The 14,821-nt window shown below is 25.7% G+C and overlaps 4 protein-coding genes across 4 annotated transcripts; 2 read left to right on the top strand and 2 right to left on the bottom strand.

Annotated features, from left to right (window-relative positions):
• Window positions 1-1,513: 1,513 nt before the first annotated feature.
• Phum_PHUM604430 (eukaryotic translation initiation factor 3 subunit, putative) lies at window positions 1,514-2,905 on the bottom strand (the record flags this gene model as incomplete). The annotated part of the gene is made up of 5 exons (XM_002432855.1): window positions 1,514-1,600; window positions 1,700-1,854; window positions 1,927-2,114; window positions 2,190-2,478; window positions 2,797-2,905. 5 exons carry the CDS (start codon window positions 2,903-2,905, stop codon window positions 1,514-1,516), a joined length of 828 nt encoding a protein of 275 aa, XP_002432900.1.
• Window positions 2,906-5,198: 2,293 nt separating this feature from the next.
• Phum_PHUM604440 (uncharacterized protein) lies at window positions 5,199-6,794 on the top strand (the record flags this gene model as incomplete). The annotated part of the gene is made up of 6 exons (XM_002432856.1): window positions 5,199-5,394; window positions 5,522-5,621; window positions 5,739-5,877; window positions 5,954-6,074; window positions 6,205-6,416; window positions 6,624-6,794. 6 exons carry the CDS (start codon window positions 5,199-5,201, stop codon window positions 6,792-6,794), a joined length of 939 nt encoding a protein of 312 aa, XP_002432901.1.
• A 1,926-nt stretch (window positions 6,795-8,720) lies between these two features.
• Phum_PHUM604450 (serine/threonine/tyrosine-interacting protein, putative) lies at window positions 8,721-9,738 on the bottom strand (the record flags this gene model as incomplete). The annotated part of the gene is made up of 3 exons (XM_002432857.1): window positions 8,721-9,117; window positions 9,240-9,428; window positions 9,497-9,738. 3 exons carry the CDS (start codon window positions 9,736-9,738, stop codon window positions 8,721-8,723), a joined length of 828 nt encoding a protein of 275 aa, XP_002432902.1.
• A 3,228-nt stretch (window positions 9,739-12,966) lies between these two features.
• Phum_PHUM604460 (uncharacterized protein) lies at window positions 12,967-14,061 on the top strand (the record flags this gene model as incomplete). Its single annotated transcript, XM_002432858.1, has 4 exons — window positions 12,967-13,141; window positions 13,230-13,469; window positions 13,549-13,797; window positions 13,877-14,061. 4 exons carry the CDS (start codon window positions 12,967-12,969, stop codon window positions 14,059-14,061), a joined length of 849 nt encoding a protein of 282 aa, XP_002432903.1.
• Between the last annotated feature and the right edge of the window lie 760 nt (window positions 14,062-14,821).

The following is a 14,821-nucleotide window of genomic DNA, read 5'->3' on the forward strand; positions in this document are numbered from 1 at the left end:
TATTATCATTATCATTGTTATTATTATTTTATTATCATTATTATTATTCGGGATTCTACAAATCATCTGCCAGAATTTTTTTCCCAACATTTATTCCAGGGTTTCTATCACTCTAATCCCTACCCTAAGATTGTTATTACTATTATTATCATTATCATTATGATCTTATCACGTTTTGTTGTCGTTGTTTTTTTTTTTAATTTATTAATAATAATAATAATAATAATTGATAAATAAATAAATAATTTTTTTTTTTTAAATGTTTAATTTCATTTTGTTTTTGTTATTGTTGTTGTCTTTTATTTATGTTTATACTATGGGTTTATTATTTATTTATTTATTTATTTTCGGTGGGGAGGTAGTGGGAGGGATGGGGGATTTTGTTTTTGTAATGTTTATACCTTATTATTATTATTATTATAAAAAAAATTATTTAGGTATTTTATGAAAATCATGTACACACTCACACACACAACACCTCACACAAACGCAATACATGTACAAATGCATTATTATTATTATTATTATTATTATTATTATTATTACATTGCCTTCACACTTTTTTAAAAAAAATTTTTTTTGTTTTCGATTTCATTATTAAATTAGTCATATTTCTAGCCTTATAATAATAATAATAATAATAATTTATTAAATTAAATTAAATTAAATGTTATCAATTTTAAAATATTATTATTATTATTATTATTTTAATCGATTTAACTTAAGTAAAACTCGAGTTCCCTAAATTTTTTTTTTTTTTTTGGTCTTTTATAATAATAAATTAATAATATTTAAAAAAAAAATTGTAAATTTAAATTGGTAATAATAATAATAATAATAATAATAATAATAATAATAATATTTGAGGTTTGATAAAATTAATTTACTATTATTATTATTATTAATAATCATTAATTATGTAAATTTATATAATATTGTGGGAATATTATTATCATCATCATAATAATAATAATTTAAATCGTGTTTGTCATTTAAATCTCTCTCTTTTTCTATCTCTCTTTCTCTTTCTCTCTCTCTCTCACTCTCTCTTTTGCCTTAATTATGAAAATTATTATCATTATTATTACTTGTATGGTTAATAAAACAATTTCACACACACACACATACTTTTCTCTATCTCTCTCTCTCTCTTTCTCACTCATTCGTTTTCTCGTTGTAAACAACAACAACTATTTCTTTTCTATTTTTATAAAATTATTCATTCGATTTAAAATAATAAAAAAAAAAAAAAAAAAAAAAAAAAGTACTTAATTTAATTATAATTGAAATTTAATTAAAATATATTGTAAAAATAAAATTTTTTTTTGTTTTTTTTTTTTTTTTCAAATATTTAATTTGAAAATTTTATTTTCTACTCACTTTTATCATATCCTTTTATCCCAACATTGAATAAATGATGAGGATGTCGAAAAAAAAAAAAAAAAAAATTTATAATTGTAATTTTTTTTTTTTTTTGTCATCGTTTATTCAATAAATTTTTTTTAAATGGAAATTACAACGTAGTGAGCATTGTAAGTTTTTCATTTAATTGCAATTGTGTTTTTGTTAATTGAGTCAACGTCATGACCATGAGTAAATCCTGTAACGATAATTAAAATTAGTGTTTATACAACGGCTTACATTAAATATGGGAAAAAAGAAGTAATAATAATAATAGTAATAATGTAGTGAAATTTACTTTTATGTTAGATGTAAACATTGATTCAAATTCTTGCGGATTCATTTTCGGAACTGAATATATCATGTCGAGCAATGCTCTACCCACAGCTGCTTTAGCCGGAATTTTTGCAGCAAGAACATCATCAACATAAGATAATACTTGATCGAGTAAATCTAAATATGAAAAAAATCACAACATAAGTTTCGATTTTACACCATTCATGTATTAATAAATAATAATCCAACCTCTTAATTTATTAGTCGCTTCTGCGACTTGTGCAAGATCTTGCATGGGTTCCACTGTGATTTCTTTAGTTCCGACAGTTTTTTGACATAATTTAATTCCTACTATTTCAGGCTCATAACAAACAACTTCAACTGGAATCGGTGTAAACATAGAACCTGCTTTACCCCCAGGTACTCCAATGGGAACGCTTTAAATAATAAAATTTTTTTTTTTCAAACAATTAAGATTTTCATTTTTAAATATGGGAGGAAATTCAACAAACCATAAATATGCTCTAAGTCCCATTCTATCCCCTTGTAATGTAGTATCCAATGTCATGTGAATCGGATTATTACATTCTCTAGCATAATACTCGTGAATGACGCTTGAATGACATGTCACTTCGTGACCTGTTGCCCACCAACCGATTATCGCTTCCTGAGGATTAACCTTTCTATTAAGTTCATACATGTCTGAGGCATATGACAATTCAGCTTCAACTTCCACTTCATATTCCTTATGCGGCACACAAAAACAATTTGTAACTTCTACGACTCCCTTATCGACAAATCCTAACAATCATGTCAACAGATAAATATGTATATAAATTTCAAATGTGCTACTGTGATGAACACAATCAAAACAGTATATATGTAAAACAATATTAAACATATATTTAAATATGCAAAATTAAAATTTATATTATGATAATAATAATGATAATAAATAAATGTTAGTAAATTAAATAAAAGGAAAACTAAAGTTAAAAATGTATATACATTACTTGGCATGTAACGTACACGGCGACAAAAAAAATTTAATTTTAATTAATAAATAAAACAACATGGAGGAAAATCAAGAATAATAATAATTAAAAATTAAATAATTACCTAAAAGTGTTCCGATGACACGATTAGCATCAGCACTTCTCCTTTCGTATGCATCGACGATTTGAAATTTCACAACGGGGTGAACTTTAACTGTTAAGTTGAGCGCCATCTTGTAATGAACGACTAGTATAGCCAACACAATAATGACGTCATAAAAAAAAAATAAAAATAAAAAGACGCCATTTTGTTTTCTTTTACATTTTTAAAATGGACGAATAAACAACAACAGAAATTCACATTGAAAATTGCAAATTTTAATTTTTAAAAAAAATCGAATTCCTTCTTCCCCACCCCCTCCTCCTCCCCCTCCTCCTCATTAAAATAAAACTCGTGAAATATTTAAATAAATATTGATAATAATAATAATAATCAAATGAGAAAAAGATTAAATTTTTTTTTTTTTAAAAAAGTTACCACACGTGTCATATTCTAGTAAATAACGTAAAATAAATTATCGTCGTAATTATTTAAATTTATCAATTTGCATTTAAAAAGAAAAAAAAGAGAAAAAAATGTCACACAATTACTCAAAGTTTTTCAAAACGTTTTCAAAATGTATCGACATTAAACGATTAAAGGTATTTTCAATAAATATCGTTAAAAAATTTTTTTTTGACATATATCAAACATTACAAAATGATAAAAAGTAAAAAATTAATTAATTAATTAATTAAAATCAATCAAATCCCTTTTAAAATGATGATGATGATGATAAAAACTTATTGATTCAGGTCGTTGAAAAAAATATTCGGCATTTTAAATTTATTTATATAACAAACAAACAAACAAACAAACAAACATGGCTACACTTTTTTTTTTTTAATTAATTAAAATAAACGACAGAAAAAAAAAAATTATTTTTAAATCAGCAGAAGAGAAGACAAGAGAGGGAAAAATTTTTTTTTTTTTTAATTTCAAATCATTTAATTTATTATTTCAGTCTTTAAAAAACGATGTCATCATCATCATCATCATCATCGTAGTTATCAGTAAAGTTTTTATCATTTTCACCTTGAATCCTATTTAAAAACAAAAAACAAAACAAAAAATTTACCGTGAAAAACGTGAGTTTAAAAAAAACTATTTTTTTTATTTTTCTCCGAAAAATTAAAATTTATTTATTCGTTTGTTTGTTTGTTTGTTTGTTTGTATTTCATTATTTTATATCTATATATATATTTACAAATAATTTAACACGCAACAATTTTAAAAAAAAAAACAAACGAAAATTTTTTTTTTTATAAGTTAATCCGCCGACGTAACACGTGCAGTTTTTTTTTTTTTTTAAATTTTTTCCTAATTAATTATCATTATTATTATTATTATTATTATCGTTTAAATAAACGTCAAGTGTTTCGATGTAAGTTTTAATTATTAAATAAAAAAAAAAATTAATTTTTAAATTACGTAATTAATTTCATTATTATCAGTAATCAATCCGACGTATATTAATTATTATTATTATTATTATTATTGTCTAAAACGTTTATAAAAACATTAAAACTATCATTTTAACAATTTTTACGAACCCTACATCATCATCATCATCATCATTTCCGATAAATCAATAACCATTTCCGGTTAGTTTTATTATCTTCTCATGTTTCACACAGCATCCGTCAAACACACACACATTTAGTTTAATTACAACCATTTTTTCCTCTTCTTCTTCTCATTATCATTATTATTAATATTAATATTACTAACCATTATTATTATTATTATTATTATTATTATTATTATTATTATTATTATTATTAATATTATTGTAATTAATTTAATGTTAATCCTGCAAGTTTTTTTTTTTTTTCTCTCCCAACAAATGATATTTATTGTTTGTTTTTTTTTTTTCATTTTTCCATAACGAGTATTCTAATTATTATTAGTATCATTATTATTATTATTCTTTTTAAATATTATTATTATTATTATTATTATTATCATTCGCAAGAACCTTATCAACAACATTCCATGAATACGTATTAGTTTGTTAATAACATTATAAAAAGTTTTAACGGTTAGTAGAAATCAAAACCTTTTCAACTTTTTGTCGTTAAAGTTCTTTCGACATTTTTTTTAGTTAATATTATCATTATTATTATTATTAATTTAAATTTCAACCGTTAAAAAAAATTAATATAAAGAAAAATTTAATAATAATAATAATTTAATAATAATAATAATTTAATAATAATAAGTGTAAAGTAATAAAAAAAATTTGAAAAATTATTGAAAAAATCATTTCCGTTTTATTATTATTATTATTGTTACTATTATTAATATTAATATTATTATTATTATTATTATTATTATTATTATTATTATTATTATTTGAAAAGTGATTGAAAAAATTGTTTTTCAGAAATTTGAAATCCAACAGATAAAAAGGAAGGCAGCAAAAAATGGTGAATTTTACGGATTTAAACGACGAATTATCGGAATACATGAAAGAAAAATGTGTGCCACCAGGTATGCCACCTGCTGAAATGTTGGTCGATGGCGTGGCACTCCCGAAAAATTTTCAAAAATACTACGACAGAATATATAACATGGAAGTAAGAGAGGATGATGTTTGGGTCATTACCTTTCCAAAATGCGGTGAGAAAACTGCGATGACGTAATACTTCCCTCCCTCCCTCTTTCCCTCCTACTCCCTTAACCACCCACCCACCGACCCACCCCCCAGAGGAAATTGAAATTATTAAATCATTAATTAAATTTTCAGGTACGACGTGGTCTCAAGAAATGATTTGGCTCATTCACAACGATTGCGATTTTAAAACGGCTAAATCCGTATTCATATACACGAGATTTCCATTTTTAGAGTGAGCAATAATCGATCGATAATCGATCAATCGATCCATCGATCGAACTCGATCTCGGTATCTTAAATTATTATTATTATAATTAATTTTACCTAAAAAATCTCTTTTTTTTATCAGGTTCTCGGCAATATGTCGCGAAGGTGATGACGAACCGGATACAGTCGAACAAGTCATAACAATGACGTCACCGAGATTCATAAAATCTCATTTACCCTATCATTTACTTCCAAAACAATTGTGGACGGTTAAACCCAAGGTCAAATAAATAACTTTAACCGCGAATTTCTCTCCCTCTCACTCTCGTTATTATTAATTTTTTCTTTCCATTTTAGATAATTTACGTTTATAGAGATCCGAAAGATGCTGCAATTTCTTATTATCATCATTTTAAAATGTATAATTGGTACGAAGGAACTTTGGATAAATTTTTGGAAAGTTTTTACAAAGATAAATGTAATTATAAAAAAAAACGTACCGGTTAAAGTGACGTCACCGTGACGTCACACTCGCGAATCGAACGTTTTGAAATTTGAATATTATTATTAATATTAAATTTTTAAATTTTCCTGCCACTTATTTTCAGCCGTTTACTCTCCGTTTTGGGAACACGTTTTAGATTTTTGGAAATTACGAAACGAACCAAACATATTATTTAACACGTTCGAAGAAATGAAAGAGGATTTGAGAAAAGTCATTGAAAAAACAGCCAAGTTCTTATGTAAAACCGTTAGGGAAGACAAAATGGCGGAACTGTTGGAACATTTGGATTTCAAATCGATGAAAAACAATCCGATGGTAATTAAATATTATTATTATTATTATTATTATTATTATTATTGTAACTTCGTACCTTTGATATTTTTTTTTCTATTTATCCGATTAATTATTCTCAAGGTTATCCAACTTGAATTAATCCAATTATTATTATTATTATTGTTGTTACCGTTTATTGCTTATTATCTATTGCATCATCCTATTTTGTTTTGTCTTTTCCTTTTTTAGATAAATGTCGATGATGCGACTCCACTCCAAAAAAAAGATCCCAACGCATCCTTTTTCAGAGAGGGTAAAACAAAAGGATGGAAAACATCTTTCACTCCGGAACAAACGAAAAAATTCAACGAATGGACGAAATTAAAACTAAAAGGAACCGATTTCGACTACCAATTTTAATTTGGGGGTGGGGGAAAAAAATTTTTAGTTGCAAGTGGCGCGCTCTTCGTTCCCCTATCACCACCACCGTCGTCGGCTACGACAGCGGCGTTGCCAATTTTCATTTTTTTATTACTCTATGAAGGATACATATAATTTATCGTATATAAAAAAAACAAACATTAAACGAAAATATATACATGTTTATTTTTAAAAAAAAAATTTATTCTTTTTTTTTTTGTTTTTTCCGTGACATAAAATTACAATTTCGCCTCGAAAAATTATTATTATTATTATTAGGCACCCATTTTATTATTATTATTTGAAATCTAACGAGTAACTACGACAGCAACAGCAACAGTAAAAAATTAAAAAATCTCACGATTCGCGCGATTTACTATTGAAATAAATGTTCATATATATAAATTGTCATTCGTCATAACGGATAAATACTACGTAACCGTTAAAAAATGAATTAACGGAACAAAAAAATCAAAATGAAAACGCAAAAAAATTAAAAAAAAAAAAAAAAAAACCAGAGAAAAACAAAGAAAAAAAAAAAAAGTTAAAATAAAAAATTAAAATTAAAATAAATTTTTTTTAAAAATCCGTTCATCAATCGTAATTTGTTGTTCAGATGGTTAACAAATATCGTTAATTATTTTATACCTTTTCATCTCCTCCGTTAATCAGAAGCCTCGTCACAAACATAAATAAATAAATTGTCAGGTTGGCAAAACTGTTTGTTTTCATGTGGGAAGAAAAGAATTGAAAAACTCACAAACTGTTTTTTTTTTTTTTTTTTAAACGTTATCGACATTCGTTAATCACATTTCGATAATTAAAAATTAAATTTTTTTTTTTTTCTTTTCATTTTTCACAAAATCCACTTTTTAAATTTTAAAAATATTCGTTACGTGCATCGATCGACGCGACCTCACGCGTCCGACATTTTAAATAACATTAATTCAAATTTAACGGTCGAAAAACGTTTCGAATCATTTTCATTGATATTTTTTTCACATCGTTAAAAATTAATATTTTTCTCGAAAATATCGCGAACTTTAACCTTTTGTGTTGTTTTTTGTTTCTCAAATTGTTTTTATAACATTGTCCTTCGAAAATCAAACTCGAATCAATGCACCAAACAAAAAAAAAAAAAAACTTTAAATCGTAAATTGTGATAAAAGTAACCAATATGTCGATCGTATGTGCATTCATTCGTGTAAAATACAAAAATCTAACAGTTTTGCCAACCCAAATTGTGATAAGTGGTAAATATTAAGCAACGGCAAGAAATAAAAAATAAGCAAGACGTTAAAAATCACTATAAAAAAAACAATATCATACAAAAACTTACATAAAAATGAGCATCCATTTTGTTTTCATTCAAAATATTATAGATTATTATAGTAAATAAATTTTATCACAAGTTTACAATTTTTTTTTTTTACTACCTGTGATAAAACCGTAAGAATGAAATCCATTGTTTGTTTATGTCATTATTATTTTGTACATTTTTTTAAAAAAAAAAAAAAAAAAAAAAAACATCTCAACTTGTTAATTAAAACTCAAACAACAATCAGGCTCAGGCTCAGGCATGGGCAGGCTCACCGAATTGTAATTTTTTTATTCTTACATTAACCATCTGAACTTTAATAAAAAAAAAAAAACATTTTTCTTTCCATTTCTTTTACATAAAATTTTTTTTTATTATTACTACTAATTAAAAAAATAAAAAAATTTTATCATATTTATCATGATTATTATTATTATTATTAAAAAAAAAAAAAAAAGCAACACAGCCTGAGAAAATTACAATCAATCAGCTTTACAAATGTTTTTATCTCTCTCACTCTCTCTCTCTCTCTTTATCTCTCTTCCTCTTTCTATTAAGATATTCGAAGAAGAAAAAAAAAAAAAGAAAAACTTACATGTAAGGTATCATCAACTTGTGATTTCTTGATCCATGGCTTCTAATGATCCACCACTCGTTTGCGTATTTTGTATAACTCTTCCTATCATCATAGAATTGCAATTTTTCAAATTCAACGAATTGCATAGCGAATTATCCGAGTACGAACGTATATTTTTTTGACAACTTACAAATTCGTGTATCGGTATTTTACCATTCATCGATGAAAAATGACTTAGAGTCTTGTGACACGACGTTTCGTCCAAATCGTCCAACCTCCTTTTGTTTCTATTGTTTTCCGTCGAACACTGTCCGTTTACACGCGATTGTTGAGCTCTGTATATCGGTTCGAATTCTGACAATTGTGCCATGAAACCTTCGTTTGGATTTATACAAAATCTTCTTTGTTGTACTAAACTAAATGCTTCTCTGTAACAATAAATAATTATCAATGTTAATTCCTCCATTTTTTTTTCATTTCGAAAGATTGAAACAATTGAAACAATCGAAACAACAAAAAAAAAAGATGGAGGAAATGTTTTTTCTCATACCTAGAGGTAAGTCCATATTTTTGCATGATATATGCCATTACAAGAGCAGCACTTCTCGATATTCCAGCATTACTATGAACTAAACATTTACCTCCATTACTAATCGCTTCTTCAATAAAAACACAAACATTCGAAAAATGCCTTATTATGTTTTCAGTGTTTGTGTCTGCTATATTCAGAACTAAATATCTGTAAAAAATAATAATAATAATAATAAAAATTCAAATAATTGATAATTTAATTGTTTATATACTCACTTAAATCTATCGGCAAAATGTGGTTTTATTATATGCGCTTCGATATCTTGTCTCACACAAACCACATGCGTGATACCATTGTGTAACAGTACGCCTAATTTAGATTTGGTAGCAGCAGAGTAAGGGCCAAGGTATAACCCAGGTACAATTTCTTGCATTGTCCTCCTCATAATATATGCCCACTCGTTAGCTTCTTGTATATGCGGAATTTTAGGAAATTCTAAACTGGCAGAAAATTCCATTATTCGATTATAATAATAATAATAATTAGTTTTGTTGCGAGTATATTTTCCAATGAGGATATTAAATGATTTTATATTTTTATCTTGTAACATGTGGGCATTTTGATATAATTATTCGATATTTATAAGCCTACATCAGGCTAGTATATATATTGAAACTTGATAAAAATTTTTCACATTCATTTTTTAACAAAAACAAAAAAATACATAACTGAGATTTAGAAACATCTCTCATTTACAAAAAAAAAAAAAAAAATTAATGTCATTTTAAATTTAATTTATACGAGGAAAAAAAAAAAACAAATTTTCTCCATTCTACACCTCATTATTATTATGATGTTAAACATTTTTTTTTTAAAAAAAATTATACAAATATATTATTATTATTATCGTTATTCGGAAATTTCAACAATGTATCAAATTAAATAATAATAATAATAATAATGATAATAAATTTAACCGGTAAATCAACAACTTATAAATTAATATTATGTTCATTGTGTTTACTTGTGAAACTAGTTCAACACATTTCACCCGCTAAATTTTTTTTTATTTTATTTTATTTTTTGAAACTGAATAAAAATTAGAATATATCATCGTTTTTAACATAATTTTTCACATTCACCATCATTCAAAAATTAAATTAATAATAATAAATGATAATATTTCTAATCCGAAAACTTTACAAATGTAATAATTTCAAAAAAAAAAATAAAATACAACACAAATAATAATAACAACGCCATGTTAGTTTTCACAAATGAATAATAAAACAATAATACCAACATATAGGTATAAAAGGCGGTGAGTTTTTTTTAACCAGGTTAGGTTATGTTTTAAAAAACAATGAATTTTTTTTCTTTTTTATTAAATAAATTATTACGGTGATAATTCCAATTAAAAATAATAAAAAAAATTATTTTAATTTATAATCGTTTATATTTCAGATAATAATAATAATAAATCATTTCGTACGAATTAAAAATTTTATGGTAAAAAAAAAAGTTTCTAACGGCGTGTAAGCGGTTAAATTAAACGTTTGAGGTTATGCAATTGAACCAATTACAAAATATTAAATAATTTGATTTTAATAAACAATTAAAATTATTTTATGATATAATAAATAATTAATTAATTATTGTAATAAAAAAAAATGAAAAAATCATAATCGATGGTTGTCATTTACATAAGAGCAAATAATACATAAGAACAACAACAACAACAACAATGTCAAGGTTGAATATACATATTCCATAGAAAAAATTATTAAAACACTTGACGAATGAATAATAATAATAATAATATATAATTATTTAACCAAAGGCTAAAACCACTTTTTCCTATTTTTCCTTGTTTTTTTTTGATTCCTGCTCCGGATACAAAAAAAAAAAAACAATATTTATTTGGGTCAAGTTTTAAAAAAAAAAAAAAAAAAAAAAATTCTGTGAGGTCTTTTATGTACACGCACACGCACACGCACACACGCACACACACACACACGCACGCACGCACAAGTCTACATAATTAAACATTTATTAATTATTTATTTATTTATACCTTAAAAAAAAAATTTATGAAATGTTTGATATATCATATTTCTCTGTTATGATATTTATTTAATAATAATAATAATTTTTCGTTTGTTCGTTCGTTTGTTTGTTTGTTTGTTTCGGGGTTAATTGTCCCATCGATAAATAATCAATTAAAATAATTAATAAGTATTATTATTATTATTATTATTATTGTGCACACGTATATGAAAAACCCATTTGAAAAAAATTTACGATTGTTTTTTAATAGGTTAACCTTTGAACTTTTCATTTAATTATTATTATTATTTTCACGTCGATAAAAAAAAACGTAAAAAAAGATTTTAACAAAAAAAAAAAAAAAAAAAAAAAAAAGGAAGGAAAATTTTGGTACGGAGAGGGTCCCGCATTACCATGAACTGACCTACCGCCATATTTAAATTTTTTTTTGTTATAAAACGCGTTTCCGGTTTTTTTGTTTTCGTGGAAAAAAAAAAAATTTTTTTTTTTAAATTTGCCTCATTTTTTTTTGTTGTAAATAAAATCGCGAGGTTGTCGATAAATAATTTATTAATTAACTGCGCAACGTGTTCGCAAGGATATATTGCACAAGTTTTAAGTGGTACATTTCTATTTGAACGACCCCCCCACCACCTCCACCCCCCCCATCACCACCATCACCACCACAACTTCAAACATTAAATTATGCGTGGGGGTGTGTGCGTGCGTATTATAAACTTGTAAAAATCATCTTGACAAATAAAAACGAACATAAATAAATAAATAAATAAATAAAAAATTTAAAGTTATTAAAAAAAAAAAAAAGGTCAATGACAGCCTTTAAATTTATCGTTTAAATAAAATTCAAAATGGCGTCGAATCGAATTTTTAAAAAATTTTCTCTCTCTCTCTCTCTTGTAACAAACAGTTAAAAAAAAAAAAAAATTAAGAAAAACTTTCGTGAACTTCGTACAATAATAATAATAATAATAATAATAATTTGTTCGATAACAACAATGAAAAAAAAACAAGTCACGTGATTGATTTTAAATTTTTTTTCCAATACGATTTTACAAACAAATATGAATGAAAATAATAATAATAATAATAATAATAATAATAATAGTTAAGTTCTTTAAACTTAAATTTACTCACTGATAAAAAAAAAATTTTTTAAAGCCTATTTGGAAGTCAGTGAACGGTGATGATGATGATAATAATAATAATAATAATAATAATAATAATAATAATAATAATAATAATAATAATAATAAGAAAAATAGTGGGAAATCCTTCGTGGAGTGAGAGAGAGAGAGAGACAGAGACAGAAACAGAGAGAGAAAGAAAGACAGACAGAAACAGAGAGAGAAAGAGAGAGAAAGACACAGACAGAAACAGAGAGAGAGAGAAACTCTAAGAGGAAAAGGATAAATAATAATAATAATTTTTTGCAGAAGGTCAAACGCGAGAAAACCGGCAAAGGACGATCGGGCTCTTTAAAAAAAAAAAAAAAAAAAAAATTGACAATATTTATTTATTATGTAATACCTTGTACCTGGCGGCCACTTCTCGAAGATACCTCTCCTTTTGTGCCGTGTTTGTTCATTTCATTACCATGTCATATCGGTCCGGGTGGTTATATAACAGGAATCGTGAAACGTTTTCTACGCAATAACTCTCCTACCGAGACCTGGTAAAAATGTCTTTCGTTAATATCATTTTAATATTTTTTATCGGGATTAATGGAGTGTACGGTACGGTCAACGAAAGGTGTCCGACGGATTTCGGCATTGGATTTTTATACAGAGAATTAGGATGTAAACCTGTACACGAAGAAGCATCGAAATGTCCATCGCAATTCGATTGTTCGACCCGTAAGTTTTTTTAACACTAATTTTTTAACACATTAAATTTTCGACAATGGATACATCATTAAGGTAAATGATTTTGTCGTGGGTTTAGATTCGGCAAGAAAAACAAACGTTTGTAATTTCAAAGGAGAAAATTTCGATATCGGTACCGAATTATCAGGAGTTAAACATAATCCCTGTGTTGCCGCTTGCAGATGCGTTGAAGATAAAGGAACCGGACGTGGAGTTTTCAATTGTGCCAATGTCGAATGTTTCGATTGGCATTTGGAAAATGATAATTGTACGAGATTATATTCTGATGAATCTTGTTGTTCAGTTAAAACTCATTGCAGTAAGTCGTTATTACTAACGAAAATTTTTTAAAAAAGAAAAAATTTTTTGTACCCTTTTCATTTTATCATTAATCGCAGAGGGAGATCCGCCATTGCCAACATGTCTCGTAGATGGTAAAGTTTACGTGGAAGGACAAAAATTTTATCCCGAAAGCGAACCCTGTAAAGAATGTAAATGTAAAGAAGGTTTCGAAGGAAAATTCGAAGAACCTTTTTGTAAGGATGTTACGTGCGACATTGAATTACATTATGCATCTAAATTACATGGAAATTGTGTACCTGTTTATTTTGGTAGACGTGCTTGTTGTCCATTTGATTGGAAATGTCGTGAGTGTTACAAACATTACAATTATAAACATCACAAACGTAATCGATATTGATTGATTGATTTTTCTTTTCATGACAGCTAATCCCGGTCAGGATTTCAAATTGCCAGCACTTGGTAAATTACAAAAAACAACAACGGCAAAATGTAAATTTGGTGATTTGGAATTCGAACAACATGAATTACTTCAAACAAACGATAATAAAATCGAATGTAAATGCATAACACCTCCTTATTTAACCTGTATAAGTTTAACAAACGTTTAATTACCTCAACATTCATTTGTTTAAATTATTTCATTTGCCACATTATTATTACCATTGGAGACGCCATTTTGAATCGTGTAAAACGCAAAAACCGTTAAATTTTTTTCACCATAATCTCTTCATCATAATCTCACGCATAAAATATACACATTTTATAATAAAATATCATTTAATTATTATTGTTTAATTAGCATTAAGTTTTCTCTTTTTATTATTTATAAAATATTATGTTAAGTTATTAATAAATAAATAATAATAATAATAAATTTTTATTTCATTCCAACCGTTTTCGTTGTTTGTAAATCCAATAATAAGTCCGTTATCTTAACAAATAACAAAATCTAAAATTAAAATTAATAATTAATAAAGTTTTAATGTTATTTTAAAATGTTTATAACTATAAAAAGACAAAATAAATGTTTTAAAATAATAATTTTGAAAACATTCGAACCTTTATCTCTCGTCGAGAGGGAAATAACGAACTGCCACCCTAATAATGATTCGTCACGTAAAAAATTTTTTTTTTTTTTTCCCCGTTAAGTTGGTACTAATCAGCCATTTATTTGTAAACAGGAGAATAAATTTTTTTTTTTTTTCCCCACACACATACATAAAAAATACGGATTTAGTTGTTTTTGTTTCTGAGTATAGTTTTATATTAATTTTTTTTTTTATTTAATCCTTTTAAATCCATTTATTTAAAATGGGTAAGTTTATATAATTATATTATCATCATGTCGAATAATAATAAATTGTTTGT

Source organism: Pediculus humanus, genomic scaffold, assembly GCF_000006295.1.
Source record: "Pediculus humanus corporis 1103172108318 genomic scaffold, whole genome shotgun sequence".
NCBI classification, from domain to species: Eukaryota; Metazoa; Arthropoda; class Insecta; order Psocodea; family Pediculidae; genus Pediculus; species Pediculus humanus.